This window comes from Rhipicephalus sanguineus, chromosome 5 (assembly GCF_013339695.2).
Source record: "Rhipicephalus sanguineus isolate Rsan-2018 chromosome 5, BIME_Rsan_1.4, whole genome shotgun sequence".
Taxonomy (NCBI): domain Eukaryota; kingdom Metazoa; phylum Arthropoda; class Arachnida; order Ixodida; family Ixodidae; genus Rhipicephalus; species Rhipicephalus sanguineus.
In genome coordinates this window covers 10658824-10684429 of record NC_051180.1, presented here as the reverse complement: position 1 = coordinate 10684429, position 25606 = coordinate 10658824, and the positions used below count along the sequence as shown (strand labels likewise).

The 25606-nt window shown below is 45.1% G+C and overlaps 1 protein-coding gene across 1 annotated transcript; it reads left to right on the top strand.

The window, feature by feature from the left end:
- The first annotated feature begins 953 nt into the window (after positions 1-953).
- On the top strand, positions 954-25491 carry LOC119393198 (amyloid-beta-like protein). The gene is made up of 8 exons (XM_037660048.2): positions 954-1291; positions 12013-12210; positions 13655-14036; positions 15963-16171; positions 16592-16855; positions 17960-18227; positions 21559-21872; positions 24187-25491. The coding sequence occupies exons 1-8, from the start codon at positions 1178-1180 to the stop codon at positions 24286-24288; spliced, it is 1851 nt and encodes a 616-aa protein (XP_037515976.1). The 5' UTR covers positions 954-1177; the 3' UTR covers positions 24289-25491.
- The last annotated feature ends 115 nt before the right edge of the window (positions 25492-25606 follow it).

Here is a 25606-nt window from a genome sequence, read left to right as displayed (position 1 = left end):
GGAGCGCCGTACTTATTGAGAACTTCATGCTTCGTATTTGTCTGTGGTATAGTATTGCTACATATGTGTAATGACTCTATTTGAGTCGAATCATGTTCTACTATCCTCGAATTTTACTAAATATACGAGTCAAACGCTTAACAGTTCATGGGTAAAGCCATGTGTTTCACAATGTTCCTTCATTAAAAGAAACGCTGATGCGCACTTCGCTGCACAGAAACGACATTCTGCAAATTGCGCGGTGTTGCAGCCACATTGACGAATATCGAGAAAGGTTCCTGCAGGCGAAATTGCGATGACATTGCTAATAGTTGTGCAACAGTAAGAAAACTAGCGGCAAGACAGAAAAAGGAATCGAGTGCTCGTAAAGCCATCAGCATAGCAAGAGAGAGGGAGAGAAGTTAAACGCCAGAGAATCTTCCGGTTTGCTACCCTGCATCGCGGGAAGGGAAAGGGGCAGCATGTCTGCTGTTCGTGCCTAGAGGTGCCATTCAACTTAGTGGGCTGATATTAGGGTGCTAGGTGTGTTATTTAAATAATTATGAAGGCTTTTTAAAAAGATAGCGGATGGAGGATATCTGATAGGGTGTGAAAATCGCACGTAATAGGTGGGACAAAACTGATTTTTTCTTCCTTTCAAGTTGCTGGCGACTGAAGATAATATCAGGTGTAAGCGCCCCCATACCGCGCACCCATAACAGGATAAACACAGTCTGAAAGTTCAAGTCACCGTTTTGGAAAGTCTGCAGGCGAAATCGAGCGCCTGCTCGCGCACACCTTCCGACCAGCGTCGCGTTATAAAGCCAGTCTCCGCGCACAGCGAGGATCAGTGGCCGCCGCCAAAACAAGCACAGCCGCTTGCTCAGACCGGACAGTCCGCTTGCGCGTCACCGCCGGCGCGTCGACCGATGACTGCGACAGGGTCGTCCCTGGAAGCAAGTAGTGTAGCGGCGGCTACAGTGGTGTGGTGCGGCGCCGAAATCGCGGCGGCGGTGGTGGTGGGGCCTTTTCCCTACTTGGCCAAAACGCGCCTGCGCGTGGGCCGTCGGCGGTGAGCAAGGCCGCGTACAGCGCAGCAGCGCAGCAGTCGACCGGGTGCGGGCCAATCACGGGGCTGCTCGCTGCATTCGGCCGCCGCTCGCCTTCGCCCCCCCTCAAGCGCAGGCGACAGGCCGGAATGGCGGACACAGCGCCGGCGGCTGCGATACTCGGACTCAAGATGGGCGCTGCCCTGTTCTTCTGGATTGCCCTCGGTCTGCTGTGCTGCAGTCGAGCCGACGGCTACGCCGAGGTAGGACCGACACGCCTTATCGATAACAGATAAACCGTATTGTTCCGATAGCATTGTGCGCCGAGTGCGCTCACCGCATGCCTGACGCACGCACTGGCGACAGGCGAGAGAGGCTTCGCGCGCGGGCGGCGCGCCGTGTGTTTCGGATCTGTCGCGGCGACAAGCCCGAGTTCAGCCCGAAGGCGAGCCTCGCTTCAGCTGCGGGGCGGCCGTTCTGAAGCGCGATGCCCGTTGGTGGGGCGATCCGTGACGGCACTTCCCGAGCAGTGCGGCTCCGCGTCGCAGGTGGTCCCCGCTCGATAACGTCGTCGCCAGGGCGGGGCGGCCGCCGACCGATCGCCTCGGTCTCGCCTTAGTGTAGTCTCTATGCTGCCCGTCTCGAAGATCCTAGGTTTTTGGCTCGGACATTAGTCGCTCTTTTCTGTTGCCGACGTTGGTTGCGCGGTTGCAACCCGCAGCTGCAGGTGCCTCGGAGCTTACGCGTTTACTGGCAACCTGCCCTCCCTCTTTTCTTATTTCTCTCTCATTGATGCCGTTTCGCTTCGTTATTGTGCTCGGATTAGCAGCGGTAAAGCTCGTTGATACGCTTTACAAAGGGACAGGAGTAATATGCCTGAGAGAGTTTGTGAAATCGGACAGAAGGAGGTATTAGTGACCGAGTTTCGCTGCTGAACACTGTCAGATAGACAGACGGGGATCCTACCGAAACGCCAAGTTAGGACTAGTTTCGAACCTCGCTCGGCGTAGTGCAATGTAGTACTCGATTTTAAAGCTCTCCAGTGTCATAGATCGGAGCATCATTCGCAGTCAGGGAGCCTGAAAATTAGGCAGCACGATTGCATCTTAACAATGTATTATATACATTATGCGTCGCCCTACAGTGGGTGTTGAATTGCTCGCTCGGGAAACACCCTCGCGATGCTTTCGTATAATATATATTCGCAGAGACATAAAACTAACTTATTTGGCCCTGCCATATATTTCTGGTCGAGGGTGCTTTGCACTCACACGTTCGTGTCAAAGTATGTTCCGATTGAATCCGAGATCAAGGCCCTGCAGTAGCGGGCATTGGCAATAGAGAGGTTTATTTGCTTGTCCCTACACTGTACTTGTCACCCTCAGTCATCAGTAAATCTCATCGAACACTTAAATGTTATTAAAGCACATGACGTAGAGCAAATTCAGACGTTGACGTAAGTGCCTAATGCTCTTAAGTACCGCTAAATATAAAACATGTTACTGTAACTCACAAAAATCCTATTGACAATGTCATCTTTGTACCATTTCTAATTTTTAATTTGTATACGGAAAAAAAATAAACCTGCAAGTAAGGTTATGCATTAAAAAAAAACCAGCCTTTCTTAATATAATTTGTATTTTAATCCCTTGGGTAGTGCCTGAGAAAGGTGTACATTCAATAAAGTATTAGCACAATGCTCGCTTGCCATGGCAGTTGTATTAAGAGCAATAGAATGTTAGCACCACTCATTCTGATAATGTTGCATATTTTATGTAATCTTTATTTTTAATTAATTTTGCATATTGCACTTCTAGCCAATAGAAATAAAAGCTGCACGTAGGAAAAGTATTTAGTATTCAAGAGAAGCAGCAAATTTTGGGGCACATCTGGAAGATTTCACATCAGTTTTCATTCTGTAATGTAGTGGATGTACCTTAATTACAAGTTGCTGGATAACTGCAGTTGTAAGGCGTACGACTACAATAGCTTGCAGCTGATACCTAGATTGAAAGTCTTTAGAATTCAGAGGGTTTTGTTTAAAGAAAATCTCAGCTCTGTAGCTCTTAAAGCTTTCATTGACGAATTATTCTCTAGACATGCACATGCTGATTGGTTCCACTTGCAGGTGTTGCTTCCTGCAGCACTCCACCTATCTTTACTAACTTAAAAGCTTGTAAACTATGATTCTGATAGCATAATAAAAAGGCATGCCTAAACAGGTTAACATAACCTGTCTATTTCAATTTCTGTGCCTTAAGAACATTTTTTGGATGCTCCTTTCTTTTTTCTTGGTGAGACAGCATATAATTTGTGAGCAAGAAGAAACAAGAAGCCGTCTATCTGAGTTTTGATTGTGGACAAAGGTTGCTAGGCTTGTAATTTTGTCATTTACCTCGTTCAGTGTAAAGGGCTAATAAATTACAGCGTTGATCTTTAGGCTGAATTTTTGTACTCAAGAAAAGCAGGGGAAGAACATTTTTTACAGATTGCGAGATTCTCCAATCTATAAAACTATAATGCTAGTGTAGTGTAGCTGCTTACATTAGCAGGCCTCAATCCAAGCCCATGGTGCCCTATACTAAACATGGAAGGGGCTATTGTCAAGAACTAGTAGCAGGCCTCAGTCCGAGCCCATGGTGCCCTATACTAAACATGGAAGGGGCTATTGTCAAGAACTAGTAGCAGGCCTCAGTCCGAGCCCATGGTGCCCCATACTAAACATGGAAGGGGCTATTGTCATTAACTATCGTACTCTTTAGGGAATTTTCATTGCGGTCACTTCGAATCTGGAAAAATCGGTACCTATGATTAGCAAAGCTAGACAGAAGGAAGGGAAGTTAGCTTCAGCTAAATCTGCAAATAATTGCGCATTTTCCTGCTCTTTTGAGTGTTTGCATGGCTGGGTGGTTGGAGTATCACTGCACTCCTCAGTCCTTTTTATCTAATACGAGTCCCACCTGATTTGCTGGTAGTTATTCAACATTTAGGATTAGAATAGTTACTATGCAAGCTATGAACCACAACAGATACTATCATCATCATGAATTGGCACGCGCTCTCTTCAGCCTCTTCTTCCTCTCAGTCCTCCTCTTCATCTTCTGCTTCACTCCCAAAACACATTCACCGATTTCTCCGGCACCAGATGGAATAACGCTGATGGGTGAGAGAATGTGTACAGAGAAAGAAAGAAATTCTTGGCGAAAAAAAATTTCTTCGCGAGGCGGGATTCGAACCCACGTACCCACAATCCGAATGCAAGCATCCTAACAACTCTGCTATCCAGGCATGGTAGCAGAGCATAGCATAGCCTTGTATAGTATAGTATAGCAAGATTGTGGGAAACGGAAGTGAGGGTAAGGAGGAGAGTAAATCATAGCGTAGAAAGAAAAGAAAAATAGAGAGAAAGGGAAGAAAGACAGAAAGAGGAAGCAAGAAATAGATCGAGAAGGAAGGACAAGAGCGAGAAAGACAAAGAAATACATAGAGAGAGAGAGAGAGAAAGAAATAGAAATAAATAGAGACAAAAAATATTTAGAAAGAACAGAGAGGTGAGAGAAAAAGGACACTGGAAGAAAGAGAAAAATAAAGAGAAACAAAGAAGGCCGCCCAGCCTCACACTTCCTTCAGGCTTGGCACCCCTAATGTGAAGCTGCCTTAATCTTTTTTTAATGTCTTTCTTTTTCCCCTTGCGTCTGGAAGTAGGGGTGTGCGAGTATCAGATTTTCAACTTTGAAGCAGAATCAAATGATGAATGTGAAGTCTGAATTGAATATTTTCGGGTACGAATAGTGCAACTACTGCCTTCTGCAAAAAAAATGAAAGAAAGAAGGGTTTTACCAACCAGGCATAAAAAATAAGCTTGTTTTAGTAATATACAAGAAATATATGCATTGTACAACTCTGTTGCTTAACAGTATAAGATATGCAGTTATTTAAGGTTGTCATGAAGGATGGACAACTGCTTAGTATTTCCAGGAAGCAGCGACACCGTTGTTCATGTCATCCTTCCTCCAGAGAACGAAGACAGCCACACACTAGTGCTGATATATTAATCTTATCGTCATAGTTCATTCCTCAAAGCATGCTTTCTCAACTGGGAGGAGCAATGGCAACTGATTGGCATGATGTTCATTGCAGGTGCTTCAGATGAGGATAACCAGAATAATGCTTGCTTTACTTATTTGTAGACATTTCTTCTTAGTTTTGCTATAGCTCCTTATTTGTGCAGTATAATTTTGGCACTCTACTGCAATAATGCGCTCGGCCTCATGCACAATGCCCCGCTCTGACCACTACACATGAATATTGGCACATTTGCAAAGGTGCACTGGGGGGTGGAAGGGTATGTGTGAACCGAATCTAATTTGTCTATTTGTGCATTAACTTTTCCGAAATTTAGCACAGGTATGTCATTCTTTAGGCCGATGTGTTATGGGTGTTCGAATATTCCAAATAGTAAAAGTGCCTTGCAAATTAAATTGAATGCCGAACTATTCGAATACAATATTCGAAGTTTCGAATATTCGCACACCCCTACTTTGAAAATATGAACCTCTAAAATCATAGACAGAAAGGGAATTTTTGTAAATATAACTGCTATGAGAGCCACTCACACTAGTTGAATTTAGTGAAACATTTGTTTTCTAATCGCAAAGTATGCCGTATAACGTAAAATCTTATTCCTTGGAGTACATTGATAGCTTTTATCACAGAACACTTTAACAATTGTGAGCATTTTACCAAGTACAAAAATATTCGGGTTTTTCTTTTTCCCACGGATCCAATGGCTACTGCAGGAGATATAGTGGTCTCTTTGCTCCTATCAGCAGAAATTTGATGGACTGATTAGTGTGGAATCATTTTTGTCACATTTCATTGCATGTTTAAATGTAATGGACCTTTGTATACATGAAATTGTCAGAGTTGTTGCAGTTTATTACTATCAAATACATTCATGTGCATAAAAGCTTGACCTATTGAATTCATTAGTACCTATTGGCTAACTTGTGTGTGGTTTATGCTGATAGAACATTAGTTTTAATATTTTGTATTATGTTAACATTTTTAAAATAATTTTTGATGCCTCTGAAAGCCAGTTTTCTTGCTACAAACTCCATCATTTATAAAACATTAAGGGTTGAGCTTTTTGTGCTGTCTTCACAACCGAAAATTCTACTTTGTGTAGCTTATGTACTTTTCTGTGGTATGCAGCATCAAAGTACTTTTGCGCCTATGCAAAGTTTTTTTCATGTACGTTTTCGTGATTGCAGTATGTCAATTTTATGCCTTAGAAGGGAATGCTAGGTTGGAAGGTTAAATTTTGAACTGGCAGGCAAGCTGATGTTATTCAATTATTTTGTGAAGCCATATTCTTGTCATGAGAACTTTAATTTCATTACCTTGGCTCAAGCAGGAAGATAGTTATGTTCATAATGTTGAGCACTTCTAGTTAGTGGCAGCTAAGAAGCATTGTCATTTCAAATATAATAGAGGGGCAGGTATTTATTGCTTTTGACTAAATAGCCTTCTAGGCAATTTATAGGGCAGAATAAGGGCAGTCACCTTTAAAAAAAAACACAGTGTAGTTTCTGTAAAAGATTTATCACTTGAAAATCTTCGTTGTTTTTTGTGTTGTCGCCGTGTCAAATATTTAGGAACTTTAAAAGTGACTTATCTTGTTTCTGTCAAACTACCACTCTTAAAACCACCTGGAATCTAAGTCTGGGAAAGCAGTTTAGAACAATTTTTTTTCCTAAAGATGTTCTATGATCTAAAAGTGCAAACATAAAGATCAACTCAAGGATTACTGCTACTTTACTTTTTGCTGAAGGATGGTTAACGTAGGGCATCTGCTGCATAAGTTTGCTCCTCTCCACTGCGATGCTCCCGAGTGGCAATTTCTTCATCTTCAGAGCTATGAAATATCATTAAAATCATAAAGGGACACTAAAGTGAAGCAGTGAGTCAGTTCACACTGATCAATTATTCTTTGAGAATTCTACCATCGTTAATTTTGCTATCACATATTTATTAATAGAAGAAAAAATGAAGGTCAGAGCTACATATTGAAATTTAGCACGAAAATCTCCGCTTGTGAACTTCAGCGTGACAGGGATTTCAAGGGGTGTTTATGTGTTTGGGCCACAATGAGAAATATGTGCGCTTTAGTCAATGCTGTCAAAATATTTGCTGTCACGGCAATTGGAGCGGGAACTTCAATGAGGCGTCGCCACCTGCATTTTCTTTCTGCACATTTGCTAGTTTACCTAGCGTCTTCTCGCGGCAAGAATGGTGCTTTTTGAGATTGGGAAATGGTAATGTACTCTAATTAATTGCAACTTGCAGTACATTAATTGCAACTCAAATCGTAATCCACCAATCTGAGTGTCAGTGTCATTTTGCAAATTAATCCAGACCGGGTTCATATCCAAGCCTGTTACATAAAATGGAAATTTTATGCAGTTGTACACATACAGAAGCAGGTACCAAGATGTAATCACTGCTGGCAAAATCTGCTGTGCAGAAACTGAAAGAGCAAAGGAGCAAAGCAAGGAATGTAGAGAACACATTACAATTAAAGGGACACTTAAGAGCAAAATGATTTTTCTAGGGGTGTGCGAATATTCGAAATTTCAAATATTTTTCGAATAGTACTTGCTATTCGATTCGATTCGCACTGGAATTTTACTATTCGAACAATTCGAATTTCCCAAAGACAAATACAGTCAACGTCCAATTGAAAGTGACCCCTTCAGATTTTAATATGCTTCACCTCATTACACTCTCGTATTGCGGCAAAGCTGCCTTTCAAGCTCCGTTATGGTTGAACTTGGCCAAGAGACAGTCAACGTCCGATTGGAAGTGGTCCCCAGATTTTCAATAGGCTTCACCTCATCACACCCCTGTATTGCGGCAAAGCTGCCTTTCAAGCTCCGCTATGGTCGCAAATGTATTAACTGAAGAAAACGCTGGTTCCAACATGGAGATGAAAGATGTGGCAGAAGTGGGGGCTCAATTAATGCTGTTTTGGACTTAAAATTTGGGCAGGAAGTCCGAAAAATCAGTCACCGAAGGTTTTTAGCATCCAAAATTTCAGATGTTCTTATATATCGACGTCTACGAGGCAGATTTGGAACTCCGAACTTGAAGGGAGCACACCCTTGTCGGCCATATCAGTTGGGCTTCCACAGAAGTTGAAAGAGGAGGAGAGGCTGAGAAAATGGCATCTTTGCCTATCACGTGTAAAGTGTTGTCGGCAACACTTTGGTTGCACCAAATCATGTACTTAAATACAATTCGGCCTCTACATTGCCTCATTCTTGATAAAACAACTATGAAACACCACCCCGCCAGCGCTTCATCAACCTAGCAAAAAGAAACGATGAGTTTTCATGTTGCTATCTCATAAGAATGTGCTTAGGAATCCTCTCCAACTTTTCTTTCTGCAATTTCGCTTTGAAGTATTAGAAAAATATTCGAAAAATATTCGAACTTCAATATTCGAATTCGCTTCGCACCCAAAATTTTGCTATTGGCACAGCTCTAGATTTTTCTCATATTAGTAAAGTACTCTTTCAGGATACTAAAAATACCACGCTTGCTGCAAGACGCTTAGTAAGTGAGAAAATGCGTAAAAACAAAATGTGGGTGGCGACGCCACCTTGAAGTTTCCGCACCATTTGCCGTGACGTCACATGTTTTGACCGCGCCTACTAGGGACTACGTAGTTCCCTTACCAGTAAAAATGAAGCACATTGTCCTCTGAGGGGACCATAGACTTAACATACCAGGTTTGGGGTAATTTCGTTGAGCCAATGGCGCCAAGATACGATAAATGCACATTGAAATCCGTGACATCACGTGGGGAGATTTTGGCGCAAAATTTAAAAATGAAACTTTGAACTTGATTTTCTCCTCTATTAATAAACCTATGATGGCAAAATTAACGACATTAGAGTTCTCAGAGCACAATTTATCTATCTAAACCGATTAATTGTTTCTCTTTAATGTCCCTTTAAGTATATATGTAACTGCATTCAACTATGAGTTAGTCACATTGACAACTCGGTGGAATTAATCATTTGAAAACAAATTATTTCAGGTTTCATCCAAACATTTGCAGAGAAGTTACGGATTTTATGTGTGTGTCTCAACTATTCTGTAATGATGATGATGAATAAAGCAAAGTGGATCTGCCATAATACCGTATTTTCCGGTGTATAAGACGCACCTTTTTTCCTAGATTTTCGCTGGTGCGTCTTATACAACGGTGCGTCTTATATACGCAAAAAGTCACGTGATTCTGCGAGACCAATTTGTTTATATTTAATTTATGAGTACGATAAACAGAGCTCGAGAGCATTCGTAAAAATATATCTAATTTTTTTGTAACAATGAAGCGGCTGCGATCTTAGATGTGAGCTACTTGCTGTTCAAGCAGCGCGGCGACCACGGAGATTACGGCCGCAATAAAAGCCACCACTGTCGCATGCCCCATTGTACTGTTTGAATTGTTTGTTCTTAAACGAAGAATTCAAACGTCGTAAAAGTCGTAAAAAGTAGGGGGTGCGTCTTATACAAAGGTGCGACTTATACACCGGAAAATACGGTAAGTATGGAATTTAGGCAAGAACAAGTTGCAATGAGTGGAAAAGTGAGTTCAATTGTAGTGAGACAGCATGTGTTGAGGGAAGATGTCTAGAGCCAGAACACATATAAATTGAAAAAAAAAAAAGCACTATGTCTGTATTATAAAAATAAAGGCTAGACAAAGGCAAAATATTGAGACGAATAAAAAAGGGCAGAAAATGGGCAAAGGCGTAACAACCATGGAACAAATGTAATAATGTGACTGGCCTATTACTGGAATTCATTTAGGGGAAAGAGGTGAACAGGGCACATGTAGCCCCACAATGTGATGCAGTAGTTTATGTGGCTGTGTATAAAGGCATAACATAAAGTTGCTGGTACATGGAGATGGAAGTAGCACCTGGCTTTAAAGAGCTCTGACCATAACAGAAGAAACAGTGAAAATGACGCACGTAATTTGTGTTGCAGGGCCCCTTTAACGGGTGCACATACATTAAAAGATATTCTTATGCCAATTGATGAAATGTGACTGTGGAATCATAGTCTTCTGTTAAGTATGGCACTAAAAAAGATAACATAATTGGATCTAGTAAGAATCAGGTCATTAATGAAAAGACAGTGAAGCATGGTTTTTTCACTTGGTAAATGAAAAAGTATGAATGACAATTTAAAGGCTAATTGATAACTTTTTTTAGTACACCACTGCACGAGGGTATCTAAATCTGTCTAAGTTAGACATTAAAACATTATGGTCAGAGCTGTGGCAAAGATAGCACCTAGTAGTATCGTCTGCATACTTTGAGTGTGAAAGGAACTAAGGCAAATCGTTAATGTACATTAAAAACAAAAGGAGCCTTACAGTAGATCCTGGGGTGAAGACTTGATGTATGATTGGTTTCATTGAAGATATGCCATTTTGCCCTTTTTTTTTGTGTTCATGGCATACTTAGTTTCAGTTTTGATGTACCACTCAATCTCTGCTTGCAACAATTAAAAATATTACTTCTTGCATTTTTTTTTTCGCACTGTGCTGCAGCCTCCATAGGTCTCTGATGGATATGAACACAAAAAACTCTTTCAAACTCAAGAGAACTCTAGAAGATTTCAGGTTAAATTTTACCTTGTGGGGATTGAGGCTTGCCCGTCGCCATTGCGCTGGTTTTCGCCTATTTCTGCCATCCCCACGTCCGATCATGCCGTTCCTCTCCTCCGCCGTCTTACGGCGCTGGACGAGCGGGGAGTGACGTTAACCTCCTCTCTCCCGGCGCCGGACCTCGACGGAGGGCGCTGCGCTCGAGTTCGCGTCTCGCGAGACGTTTCGTGCGGCGGAAGGGGGAGACCCTCTCTGGACCTCGTAGGGTAAGCACGTATTTTCTCTTCCCGTCCGTCGGCTCCTCTTTTGGGCTCGCTTGGACGGAACTCGCTAACGGTGCCTTGCGCCAGCGGCGAGCGCTTACCTTACGTTGTCCTTTTCCGAACGCTAGGCCGAAGAGCGGTGCGGTGCATTCGCGCGTGGTCTTACTACGCCGAAGACGTACCTATCGAACCCAACGCGAGCGGAGTTTGCCCTCACTCGAGTGATCGGGCCCTGTGGTCGCAGATCGTAAGAGTACGCAGCATAGACGCGAGGGACCCGTTTTCTCTCAGCGGCGTGTCGCCGTGAGCCCTTTTTGCCCGCGGAGACGTGCTAGCGGCACCCTTTGTGTTGTATTTTCGCCCGTGGCGTGGTGAAGCCTGTTTGCTTCTCCCGCCGCCTTTGGGAGCGGGCGTTGTACGGCGTTTTGTGGTGTTGCCGCAGGCAATAAACTGTTGCGGATCTCGAGAGCAGTACTGTGTACTTGCCGTGTTGCGCTCGGCACCTTTGCGCTCGAACGTACGCGTGCAGCGGCGCGCTAGTTCACGCGAGGCGACGGCAAACGCGGCCCTGTGGCTCGCTAAGTCCGAACCCACGCTAGTGGCCGTACTCCTGTGAGGTACGGGCACACTACAACCTTCTAGCATTGTGCTTGCCATGCTTGAGTTCACTGTACTGGGTAAACTCTGAACAACTATTAAAGCTGACGCAACAAAAGCTCGATTCGCAGCCTGTGTGTCTCATGTACTATCAAAAAGCATGGTAGTTCTCTACAGTAGAGTTCTACAGCTACCACTGGTGTAGCCTTCTGTAGTAAATATTTTGGTATGAATTCTTGCAGCTCTTCATTTCACTCCCCCATATACAGAGAGATCTGTGTGTGTAATGTGTACTGACAAATACGGTCAGTGGCACTTTGGAAGGAGCATTTGAATGTGTATTCTATTCAAATTGTGTAGTGACAGACCTATCAGTATAAGATTAGTGCTTTCGGTGATGCACTAGACAGGTGCTCATTGCACTCTCCTCTCTTGTCAGGCATCGGCGTCAGCAGCAGCATCTGGCTCGAGTGTGGAGCCGGATGTGGGCCACTTCCAGCCCATGGTGGCTCTGTTGTGTGGCCACGGGCGGCTCAGCAACCAGTACCTGAGTGAAAATCAGCGATGGGTCTCGGACCCTGACCCTAAGGCAGTCTGCACCCGAGAGAAGCTCAGCATCCTCGAGTACTGCCGAAAGGTTGGTGAGCCTTTACCAGGTGAAACAGATTGTGGCCCAACTGATCTGTTAAAACAATTGCAATACGGAATGTCCAGTTATGGGTACCATCTTAGGATGACTGTCGACATTGATGCGATTAACTTTGAAGCAGTGTAGCAAACATCATATGGCGACCACCAAAATGCAGTGTACATGGCATGTGCAGCACCATCTAACAGTGGTGCCACTATGTTTGCATGTATCTGAATATGTTCAGACAAGGTCGTTTCTTTCTTTCTTTCTTCTCTTTCTTTCTTTCTTTCTTTCTTTCTTTCTTTGTCTGTTTATTGTACCTTACAAGTCCATTAAAGGACACTGAGTAATGGGGTTACATTCAGAAAATGCAATGAAGGGGAAAAAAAAACAAGCAAAGCAAGTGACATAAGTACATATCAACATGGTATACAAGCAATAAACAAAAGTATACAAGAAAATAAAATTATGCCAGGACACTTAAAAAGAAACCGGAGCACTAAAGCATGAGCACAATACAAATGCTAAAAGTTCCAAAATTACACTTCATTATACGGTATTATTAGTCATACAGTATGTGCAGTTTTTTGTGAAAATTAACTCAGTAAGATAATGCAGCGATATCATTGGGAAGGCTGTTCCATAGGGCAATGACACGTGGAAAAGCAGATGAATTGAACAGTTCTGATTTACCAAAAACGCTCATCAGGCTAAATTTGTTATGAAGGTGCCTTGACGTGTGTTTGTGTGTGTAAAGTGGCAGTAAGTGTACCGTGCCATTGTATACATATCGATGGAAAAGACATAACAAGGGGAGGGTCTGGCACGTATCTAGTTTCAGGAGTGAGATGTCCAGCTTTATTTGGGTTACACTTTCATGACAGCCATAATTGCGAGAAATAAACCGGGTAACCTTGTTTTAAACACTTTCTAACATTAGATGGTCTTGATGAGGCGACCACACAGGTGAAGCAAATTGTAGTTGTGGACAAACGAATGAAAGGTCAGCTAATTTGCGTGCATTGGAAGGCAAGTTACGTCACACAAGTGGCCCCACTGTGGGTAGGTGTGTAATGAAAGGCTCACTAGAGTAGATGTTTCCAGTTTTGAATCGACAAAACTGAAAATAATATTAATAATGAATAATAATACTTCCATTACTGCTGACCAGAAGTGATGGATTACTTGGAATGCGTGTCTCCTTGGCATCACCTCCAAAATAAAGCACAGTGATAAATCTTGGAAACAATAACAATTAAGGGACTTGTCGCGTGTGCCAGTTGCCTAGCGCACAACTTATCTACATAGGTGATAAAGGCACGCAACGAAAAAACGAGGCCAGCCCTACAGCTATGCCTAGATTGCTTGAGTAGCAGAGCATGCGACCCACTTGTTACCAATTTAGCCCGAGGGAAATGTCCTTGCAGTTAACTAGGAGTTAACCTTGCAGGTGTACCCCAAGCGCGACATCCGCAACATAGTTGAGTCGAGTCGCTACTACCGCCTCGATGGCTGGTGCAAGGCAGGCCAGCGCTGCTCCAGTGGTGAGGGCAGTGTGCACTGGGTGAAGCCCTACAGGTGCCTCGAGGGTGACTTCCAGAGCGATGCCTTGCTGGTGCCCGAGCACTGCCTCTTTGACCACATACACAACCAGAGTGTGTGCCAGAGCTTTGACGAATGGAACCGCACAGCAGCGCAGAGCTGCCGTGGACGCGCCATGCGCCTGCGCAGCTTCGCCATGCTGCTGCCTTGCGGTGTTGACATCTTCTCCGGGGTGGAGTTTGTCTGCTGCCCGCCTGCCTCGTCGCCATCGTCCGACAGGGACTCGCAAGGTGTGTATGCTCCACTGTGTCAATGCTGCATTGCAGCACTCTTAGCAACATGCAAGGAGAATATAATGGGAACTACTGATATGCTCAGTATTGGCCATTCAGAAAAGACAGGCTGGGGATCGAAATAAAGGGTGGTGAAATGAATTACTGCTGTACTTTATTATGGAATAACATAAATACAGATGAAAGGTAAATTAGCAGTGAATTTTGCATTCCCATTGAAAATGTAAGGCCAACAAGATGCCATTTTTGTTGCAAGAGGGAGGCACACCAACAACCTCTATGTGATTCAGGTTGTCCTTATTGTTGTTGAGTGACAGCTGTGACTATCCCTGTGTCCACTTTCTTGAGTAGTTGTGTACACATGAGGGCAAAAGTGCAGGGGTTATTTTTCATAGCCTTGACTACTGACCCGAAGGTCGCAGGATCAGATCCTGGCCACAGCGGGCACCTTTCGATGGAGGTGAAATGCTTGAGATTTGTGTACTTAGATTGAGGTGTATGTTAAACAGCCCCTAGGTGGCCAAAATTTTTGGAGCACTCCCCTACAGCGTTCCTCATTATCATGTCGTTGTTCTGGGACATAAAATCCCAACAATTGTGTTATTTTTAACGGATTTGGCATTTGCACTAATATCAGGAAGCCAATTCAAGTTACGGTTGAATTGATGAAAGAAGAGTCTATTCAGTGTCTATACCTAAAAATGAAATTTTTACCCACTCATGTTTGTTGGCGATACTTCCCAGGAACCATGAAACCGTTGCTTGATTTCAGCTCTAGCCATTCCAAGCTTATCAAACAGGGGATAGCACTCTCGTGCATCCGCTCTGCCCTAGAAAGAACATGTGTGCACGGTCTCCGCCATAGTTTCGACAAACAAGTGGCTAGATTAAGGAGAGCAGGGTTCCCGGATGTCGCGATCGCAATGGCGTGCGAAAAATTGATGAGCGCCAAGAAGTCAGTGCAGCAAGAGACTGCACAAACTGAAAGCAGCCGTAAGCTAAAAAGATGCACTGTTTTACCCTACCAGCACAAGCTGTCACATGGCCTAAAAAATGTCGCTAAGCGCTACGGAGTGGACGTCGTCTTTTCCTCCCCAAACAAGTTGTCCGGCATGTGCGCCCGCGTGAATAGGTGCGCACAGCCGAGTGGGTCGAAAGAAACGAACAGCGAATATGGTACTAAACAAATGCCCAAGTTTGTTGACTGCGAGGTGGGAATCGTGTATCAGATCCTGTTGTCGTGCGGTAGATCTTATATAGGACAGAGTGGAAGGTGCATGAATGTTCGTTTGGGAGAACACAAGCGTTCATTAGTACAAGACACGCATTCTCATTTAGCAGGTCATTGTCGGGAGTGTGGGTGTACCCCGCACTTTATTCATACCCTGGTTCTTTCCAGGCACAAAAAGCAGCTTGCCCGAGAAATTATCGAGGCCTTCCACATTAAAAGAAGCTACGAAAGATGCGTTAGCCAGCCATCGATAAAGCTTTGAAATAGTGAATACAAGTTTTTGGTCAGCACGTGCGGCAATGTGACTTACATGTCGTTGTGCGCATGCTATGTTAAGGGGCAACAGCCATGTATGTACTTTTCATTTTTCGTCTGGAGTGCAAGTCACATGACTCGATTATGCAAGTCACGTGACTCGATTATGAATTTTCTTTTGTTTTTCGGAATAAAAATTCACTTGAGAGTCAGCACTTGTCCTGTGTACTTCTTCTGTCCCTTGTCCCTTTTTGTGAGCACTGCACAGTCCTAAGTATGAATCAATACCAACTCGCTGAATTTTCTATTCTAAGATAGAAACAAAATGTAAAACTAATTTTGAGCTGGAAAGCTGAGCGCCAGTCTGCATTTTGTTTTTCTTAAGTTGTCATCGCATATGCAGTGCACCTATGCTGAAATATCGCGCTGTTTTGCAGGTAAGGATACTTCTAGTGAGGATGACTACGACGACGACTACAGTGATGAGGACGATGATGATGATGAAACCACGACCACTACAACCACCACAACTACGACAACCACAGAGGGACCAGTGGAGCAGTACCTTAGTCGTTACGACAGCCGACACGAGCATGCAGCATTCCGTGCGGCACAGCACAGCCTCCAGGAGAGCCACCGGGCACAGGTCAGTGGCTCGGAACTATCTGGTTTCATGTGTGCTTCGTCAGCTTTGCTCATGAACAGCATCAGATGCCTTAGCAGTGAGCATCCTTACTTGTTAAATAAAGGACGTATGCACCGGAGCGATATTTTTATAACAATGATAATATTCGCAGCAGAGCAGTGGCAAAGCCAGGAATCCTTTTCTTGCTAGGGCATACACTACTGATGGTGACACTGTGTTTCCTATATGCCTGGCTATGCCCCTAAGCATCACAGATACTGCACTGATCTTGGAACAATCTCTTTATTTAACTAAGGACAGGCAAGAAGTTGCAAAAGTCTGCTGTGGCCCAATATTGGGCTTTCATTGACTGTGCATTCTGTGCTCCACTGTGTAGCTGTGAGACAACATAGCGCAATTCATTCTGTACGGCTGACACAGGTGACGCGGGTGATGCGAGAGTGGAGCGAATTGGAGCAGCATTACCAGGCAATGAAGACACGAGACCCGAAGGGCGCCGAGGAGTTCCGACGCAAGATGAGCGCACGATTCCAGAAGACGGTTCAGGCGTTGGAAGCCGAAGGGTCAGCTGAGCGGCACCGCCTGGCAGCGATGCACCGGCAGCGGGTGCTCACTACCCTCAACCGACGCAAGAAGGCAGCCCTTGATTGCTACCACCATGCACTGCAGGAGAAGCCACCAAGGGTGAGGCAATGGTCCGATGCGCTTCATTCATGTGCTCTTATTTCAGGTGGCGTAAGTGGAGGAGCATGGCAGCCAACACAAACTTGTGATGTGGGCGGTTGTTGGTTGTTTACATACAAACCCAGTTGATGTCGATGTCACGAGGTACTCAGTTTCGTGTGCACTTGCATGGCAGTCACTTTAAAATTGATTTTCTGTATATTCTAGGCTATATTAGCCATTGACATTTTGATTTTGTTTGTGTCCACATAAGTCTATCTCGCAAGTTATCTCACCTTCAAATTTTTGTCAGTACTCGTTTAAGACATGCCGTGAGCATAACGTGAGCCTCTTTTCCTTTTCTCAGTTTTGTATCTCTGGTAAAAACTGACTCTGCATGCATCGATAGGATTCGTGTGTGCAGAGAATGGAGAGAAGAAAATGAGGGGGCAGTAGGACAAAGCTGAAAGAATGGTCCGCTGTTTCAAGAAACCTTGTCTACAGACTTCATGGCGTTACCTGCTATCATAGTTCATATCTGCAGAATGCATTTTCCTCAGCAGCAAGACATGCGAAGCCTCAGTTAACCACCTTGGGAATTACTTTCACTTTTCTGTGACGTGGTGTGTCATGCTGTGCTTTATTGTAGTAATGGGTATGTGCTGCAGTGCAGGCTTTGCCATCAGCACTTGCTGAAAGTGAAATCCTTCAAGGTAATCAGTGCAGTTTGCAGCCTCTGCTTTCTCATATGTCAGTCTCTTGAATCATCAGTAGTACGAGACCTTGTGTTGTATTCATGCAAATGTAGCTTATTTTACCTCACTCCATCAGTATCACTGGAGGCAAGGTCAGCTCGTATGGTCACTGTACATTAGAAATAACAGTGAATAGAGGTTTTATTTCATACAAAAAGGACCTCTTTTGGGGCGAGTTTATGCTTAGATTGTTTAGGTATGCTTGACTGTGGCACAGTATACATTCCGTGAAAAGGGGGATAGAAAAGAGAACACTTCTATTTCTTCTCTTTTCTATCCCCCTTTTACGAAATGTATTTTGTGCCACAGTCAAGCATACCTAAGTTTGGTTTCATGATTGGCGTTACCCATGTGGTCCTCTTGCACGCAGACCAAGCGTGTGGAGCGTTGCCTGGAGAGGCTCTTGCGTGCCCTCGAGAAGGACCGCAGCCACACGCTGCACTCGTACCGGCAGCACGGAGGGGATGCCGAGGAAGTGCGTGCCCACCTGACTTCACTGGACCGCCTGGCCAACCAGAGCTTGGACATGCTGCCCCAATCGCTCAGGAGTCGCCTTGGCCAGCTGTGGAGCACACTGCGGGGCGCCACCAGCAGCGAGCCCCTGCTGCCACCCCCACCACCACCCCCGACCACAGCCGGTACGACAGCGCCCTCTTTTGGGCCATGCTTGAACCAGACTCTTCACTCAGAGGGACTTTAACGAGTGTCATACAGCTGAGGCTTGCTATACAGTCACATCTAACGTGAAGAAAACCTCGTTATATGCAGTAGCAGGCCCGTAGCCAGGAATTTTTTTTCGATGGGGGCGGGGGGCAAGACTGCTCTCGAGGAAGAAGCTGCCACGCGATGTGAGTGTCAGCAAGAGCTGACATGGGAACGGGCATGTCGTCACCGAGCCAACCACGACGTTCGCGCAAGAGAGTCCGAAGCTAAGCACCAATGAAGGGAAAATTTGAAAAACATAGAAGTGCGATAGCCTGGTGAAGGAGTGGCATCAGCTTTGCTGTTTTGACAGCGTTTGCGAAGTGGAGCTGGCTGGATTTTTTTAGCATGTATTCATTACATGCTTCTATCAGCAAGAAATGCCCTACTTTAGTTAACACTGTTACATTCTTAGGTTTGGTAATTTGTTGTCTGGTAACATGCTCTAAAGAGTCGGAGCAGGCGAGGCCGCAACCTTCCACATTTGCACAGAAGCGCCGAACTAGTGCGAGAGCACCAATCACCTCTGAGGATGTGGGCAAAGGATCGTTGTTGCTTTGGTCATTGTGCCCGCTTTCAGTTGTGCTCAGTACGATGTCGGCAACGTAGTTTTCGTTTTCGAGCTCACACGTGATCGCGACATCATCATCTGCACTCGCAAACTCGTCGACCGTTGATCCGTCAACAGCTTCCAGAAATTTCGACAGCTCACTCCAAACTTCGGCAACACCGGCAATGGCTTCGTTGCACTCATCAGAATTTTCAGAGTCATCACCAGGCACATGGAAGCCGGCACGTCTGAAGCACTTTCGGATGGTTTCGTTTGTAACGGCTGCCCGGGATCCACTCTGCATAGAAAGGGCACCGAGCAAGTCAGTCTTGAGCTCCCTGCCGACACAAAGGTTTAGCAGCAATCTCTCTACCAGGCGTTTCCGATAGCCGGCTTTCAGCGAGCGTATTACGCCTTGATCTAGGGGTTGCAGAACTGACATGGTATTTGGAGGCAAAAAACGCAGCTCAATGTTGCTGAAACTCGCACTGCAGTGGTGCGATGAACAATTGTCCACAAGCAAGCACACTTTGCGACCTTCGCTTATCAAATCATCGTTCCACGATGACAGCCACTTGCTGAAAAGCTCCCCAGTCATCCACGCCTTTGTGTTTGACCAGTAGGTCACTGGAAGTGACAGTGCATTCCGAAGGCACCACGGCGACTTGCTTTTGCCTTATAACTAGGGGCTGAAGCTTTTTTGATCCATCCAAATTGGTTGCGAACAGCACGGATACACGGGCCTTGTTCACTTTGCTGCCGTGAGACTTGTCACCCCGACACATAAGTGTCCTATTTGGAAGCATTTGCCAAAACAGAGCGGTTTCATCGGCGTTCAAGATATCCCGGGGTTCATATCTTGTTGTAATGTCGGGCCAGTTTTCTTGCATTCATTTTTTCACACTGTTGAAGTCCACAGCTCGGCTTTCGCCAATAACCGCTGTGGCCAACTGAAGCCACCTTCAAAATCCTTCCTGCCAAGGAGAAAAGCCATGTCCTTTGCTTTTTGTTCGATCATGGGGCCGGGCATGGGGAGGTTGCGCGGCCGAACGTCGACGAACCATTTGTACACAGCTGCCTCGACGTCTTCATACACGGCCGTATGAAGATCGTGCTGAGATCCAACATCGTACTGAGAGTGCTCCTCGGAATCTTGTATGCTGCCGCGACATCCGACTTCTTCTCACCATGTTCGACTCGATTTATAATTTCGAGCTTCACGGCAAAAGGCAAATTCTGCCGCTTCACGCCAGCCATCACAGCACAGGCGCACGGTGCAAAGCACAACGAACGAGAAATGCAGGGAGATAACTCACACGACCCACATGCTCGCACGACGAGAGTACAAGAGGCCCTGATTGGCTGTCTCAGCAAGCTCTGCGGGCGGGTCAGGATCATCTTTTGCAGGGGGGTGACGGCGGCTCGACTGACGTGGCGCGTTCACGGTAGGGAGAGCGGGTCATGCGTTGCCGGGTTAAACCACTTTTGGAGTGAACGGTGTGGAAAAGCGCCAGTTTCTCCGCTGCTACGAGGGAAAGCCGACTTCCGGGGGCACTTTTGCCCCGCTTGACTTTCGATATATTGGGAGTCGCTACTATTCTTGTTCGATGTAACCGTAATTTTCGCTGTATATTCTCACTGTAACTATACCGCGTTCAGAAGTTGTTCGATATACAGGATAATTCGATGTAAACGGGTTCGATATAGTCGGGCTCTACTTTACAAAACTTTCTCGTTCTTCTTGCCAAGCACGGAAAAAATTCGGCAATAAAACTGTGACCATGTGATAGCACTAAGTGGTCATACCCAAGAGCACTTCAAAACTATAACAGGTAATGGCCAGGGTGGCAGGGTGGACAACTCAACTGGCTTTTCCCAATGTGTGTATTTGTGCTTGTAAAGCAATCTGCTACTGAGCGGAAACCAGTGCTGCTCCATCGAAATGCAATTCCTGCTGTTTTGGAGCCGATGGCCTCTGCAACTACCATATTTACACGATTGTAAGCATTCTCCTTGATCTACGTAGATTTCAAGGAGACTTTCATTCATTTTAGTTGTATTCATTGTTTTGTTGTAAAAAAGTTGTAAGTGGTACTGTGTAATGCTCGAAAAGGGGAGTGTTGCGCGTTGAAAAGTTTGCTTCATCTATTTCGCCCTGGGAAAAACTTGCTCAAGATATTAAACCACCTGACTCGCACTAGAGTCCTGTTAAATTAATGGGTAAATATATGAAATGTGAATGTGAGACAGTCACAATAGCATGTTTTGTATGGTCATGAACAGAAACCAGTTTAAACAGTTTGTTTCCATTCTCTTGGTTGAGTTAACTTACAAGTGTCCCAGTGGAGGGAAGGCTGCACGTTCTTTTTTTTTGTATGAGCAGTAGTATCGCTTCATCATATGGGCGCTGCACTTTATTCAGGCCTAAAAGCAGTTGTGTGCTGCACAGGGATCCCACTGACTGAAAGGGTGATTTTTCGTCCACTTTAATGGCACTTTAATTCCTTTCACTTTATGTCACAAGTAGTACACTACAGTCAGACAACAATTAACGTCCTCGATGCTTTCCCTGGCCTGATTGTCTGTATTTGCTTGTGTCTAACATAAACGAGCCCCCCAGAAAAATTCCCCTTCTTTCATTCACAGGGGTGAATGGCACATTGTTCCAAAAGGCACACATCTTATTGATGGAGCTTTGTCATTGTGGCTCATTGCAGAGGACTCCGAGTCTGTGGAAGACGAGAGCATTTTGCCAGCCAGCAGCAGCACTCCAGCACCCCCGGTTGCACCAATGGCCCCTGCGGCACCGACTGCTCGACCGGCACATGCCCAGAGCCAACTACTGCAGCATGCCGAACCCGCGTACACACTTCGGCGGCCCTCGCATGCCGATGCGTTGGGCAGGCTCAAGTGGAGCGGCAGCGTCTATATCACACTTGCCTTCGCTGGAGTTGCACTACTCACCGCATTGCTCGTTGGGGCTGTGCTGCTCAGACGCCAACGCTCGCCCCATGCTCGTGGGTTTGTACAGGTATGTCTGGGCTGTAGGGTTTACTTTCAATGTAAAAGTGTCTCTGCCATCTCTCGCATTCTTATCTATTCATTGACTTAAAGTAGTGAAGGTGAGCCTCCCATAAGTGAAGCAAGTATTACCCCTTATGCCTATATTGGTGAAACATTGCGTGGTTCGTAGGCATTAATAAAGTTCAACTTCTTTAATTCGAAGTCTCATACTTCAAACTAACAGATAACTTGAACTGGTCCATTGGTCCCGGCAAAGTAATATGTATTTGAATGGGGAAAGCTCTCCTTGATTCAAACCTGAAACACATGCCACGGTTAATTTGAATATTATTCTCTGTCCACACAGCCTACTTCTCGTGTAATTCCAAGCCGAATCCCAGGGTTCGATGCATCACTAGCCGCTGCAGCTTCGCAGACCCATAACCATGTGCCCGCTATGTGTACACTGGTCGGCACCATGTTTGAAGCAGCTGGTGGAAATCATGCGGCCTCACTTAATGTGCCGCTATGTGACATCTCACGTGCTTGCATGGACGCGGTCCTTTTCCTTCTCCCATGGGCGCAAAATGGCCCTTCCTTCTAAACTTCAGCACTCCTGCGTGCATCGGCACACTCGGCTACGATCTCATCGCCGGATTGAACTGCGGAGGCAAGAGTGGCGTCATTGATAGAAACTGGGCTTGTGCGAATATTCGAGCACTTCGAATATTTGAACGAATATTACAGTATTCGAATTTGCTTCGATTCGAATTTAAATTATTGGAAATTTCAAAGTATCCAAAATGAACAAATAGGTGTATATTGGCCCGCATGTAACACCCCTCCCCCTGTAAAGGTTGTTTCACTGCAGTGGAGGGGTGTTATGCCGGGATACACCTATTATCCAGGCAAAATCCGCACTGCCGCAAAGTTCCACTTCAAGGTTGAATGAACATATTACTCTCACATCGATTCATAATTTTTTAAGTTTAAAAGCTTGGTATACCAGCTCATTTGCTCCAAGTATAGTAAATTTTAAAGCGTAACATATTTTACAGGTTATCACTTGCATTCTACCAAAAGTCAAATCCTGCTACTATTCAAAGTTGCTTCCACTTCCTTTGAACCAAATAGAATGACATTTGTGCATGCCGTGTTTCAATTTTTGAAAAATATTGTGCAGGTTAGTTAGGTCATGACAAATATAATCATTTTTCTGTATAATATGCGATATATAATATTCGAATTCGATTCGAAATTATTCAACCAAATCACTGTTCGCTTTGAATTTGCTTCGAACCAAAAGTTTACTGTTCACAAGAGCCTAATAGAAACGTAATCATTGTATGTGATTCCGTTGGCACCAGCAGTTGCAAGCATGAAAGAAATAAGTGCAGACTTGCACAACTACCATGACTAAAACTAAAGACAGCGCAAGAAGACTGCAGCAAGCATAGATAACGACGAGTCCACGCCAACATGACAACCAAAGCCAAACTTGGAGGCCATACATTTGCTAACAATCATAGCTGCCATCTTTATAATAGGAAATACAGATCTTGGGGCGCCTATGCTTTTGTTGCCAGGTGTCGAAAACATGTCATGGCTGACAATGTACAGCTAATTGCGTAGTTAAGCCAGGCCAAGCTGCGTGAAAAGTGAAGATGGCTTCTCCCACGGCCACTCAAGCCAGTTCAGAATGCTAGTTCACGACGTATCATACTGGAACAGTCCCGTATTTTTTACATTACAGTGAGTTACCCAATGCACGGCATCCTATGGGAGCTGTGCTGGAACTGGCCAAAAATTAGTCAACAGCAGGGAAAACCTGGCACCTGGGAATGCAGCGGGTGATGCATAGCGGAGTTCCACTGTATTGTGTGCTATACCACTAATCACAGGGACCCTTGCTAGTTTGAACTTTGGTTAATTCAAGCAGGTTTTCTATCCCATTGGAGTTCTAATAAACATGGTTCGACTGTACCAGATTTCCCTCCTGTATTCTGATTATGAGCTTCTGTGGCATGGTTTTTAGAAATTATCATTTTAATTTTTTCACAGCACATGTAGCTCAACATTTTCATGAAGGTAGCGTCTATGTGGGCTGCAAAGCACACTGAGAGGGATTCCTTTCATATTTTTTCATAGGCTTTATTTTCCATTGCCTTCATAAGACGCCCACCTGCACACATTGAAAGCATCCTTTTTCTGTCTGCAGAGAGCAGTTTGCCTGCACATACAGAGTGCCTGCTTTGTTACCTTTCTGCTCTGTGCATAGGACTTCCCAAACACTGGAATTGACGAGGCTACCTAGTTGATGTGTTTGCTGCCTTCTATTGCAGGTGGGAGGAGGACCCACAGCCTCTCCGGAGGAACGCCATCTGACGGCCATGCAGGTCAACGGCTACGAAAACCCCACCTACAAGTACTTTGAGGCCAACTGAATACAACACACCATGCCCCTCTCTCTTTCTGTACATAGGCTCCGTTGCGGCCGCTTAGGCGTCTTAAAGTCCGAGAGCAAGGCTGGCGCTAAAGGGACGTGGCCCGGGAGGGGAGCAGATGACAGTGGGAGCAGGTAGACTGGGGTGGTTGTTGTACCACTTACGAGAGGGGTGGGATTTATGTCAACAACACGATGCCAGGCACCTAGCTTGAGACACTTCTTCCCAAAAGGCAGCACTAAATGTGCTCTAGGACAAACTCGTGAAGCAGCGGAGTGGAAACTGCACTTGGCATCTAGCAAATTTCTAGCAATGTGTTGGCAGCTCGTGTGTGTGTGTGCAAATGAACTTTTTGTCCGCAGTCTCCACTTCACTGCAGCACCGAGGTGTGCTCAAGCATAGGATTGAGGCTTGGTAGCCGCCACCAACGCAAGGATTTTAAGAACTGCAGCTGAGAAAGAGGGTCACAAAAACAGCGTTTAAATAATTTATTTGTAAAGCGTGCGTGTCTACTTAAAAGAATTTCCTTCCTTCACTTTGTGTTGTGAAAGATGCGAAATTTATTGAGCCGACAGGAGTGATTGACACTGTCAAGGCAGCTTAGCTAGCTGTCTCTGTCAGAGAACAGATTATGGATGTTGTGTACTTGTTTTGGGTTGTTTTAATTGGAATCTGAGTAGCCGGAGCGTGGGCAAACGGGAATCCTCGGGTAGGTGGCGTACCGCTTGCGTTCTCCGCTCTTCTTCCGGTTGCAGTTTCTGTAGCGCCAGTTCCGTGTTTTCTTTTCTCGAACCTTGAGGTGTTGTACCACCAACGAGCCAAGCTTTCCAGCAGCTAAGGCCTAGGCATCTTTTTGTACAGGTTGTCCAGCGTTAGTGCCTCTCTGCATGCCCCCCTTCTCCCCTGACCGGAAGTGCGTGTGTGCGTGCATGTGTTTGGTTGGAGGCCAGCAGCATCGTAGGGCTTGTTGCAAGGGCAGTTTGTGTGGTCATTTTGTCTCAGTGAACATATCATACGTCGAGTGTTGCCACCCTGTGTCTCCGTATGTTCGTCTCTGCACACGGCCCTGCCACCTCTCTCCGCTTCGGCTTTGTGCAAGTGTTCTACCCCTTATTTTGCAACACAAGGTCACACAAGTGTAACCCACTCTGTGTAGTGTATTTGAACGAACAGGCTGACAATAAAATTTTGCGGCTCGATCAACTGCCTGCCTTTTTTTTTTTTTACCAACGGACGAAAATGTTTGAAGAGAAGAATGAATGTTTACATATCGGTAAGCAACACAACAGGAGTGTTGTCATGTTCAAGCTCACTTTGA

What these genes read in the sequence shown, in the direction of transcription:
- LOC119393198 (XM_037660048.2), top strand. Translation starts at nt 1,178, where the DNA reads ATGGCGGACACAGCGCCGGCGGCTGCGATACTCGGACTCAAGATGGGC. An exon ending in TCCTCGAGTACTGCCGAAAG is followed by an intron (nt 12,211 to 13,654) that starts GTTGGTGAGCCT and finishes TTAACCTTGCAG; the next exon opens with GTGTACCCCAAGCGCGACAT. An exon ending in ACCACCCCCGACCACAGCCG is followed by an intron (nt 18,228 to 21,558) that starts GTACGACAGCGC and finishes GGCTCATTGCAG; the next exon opens with AGGACTCCGAGTCTGTGGAA.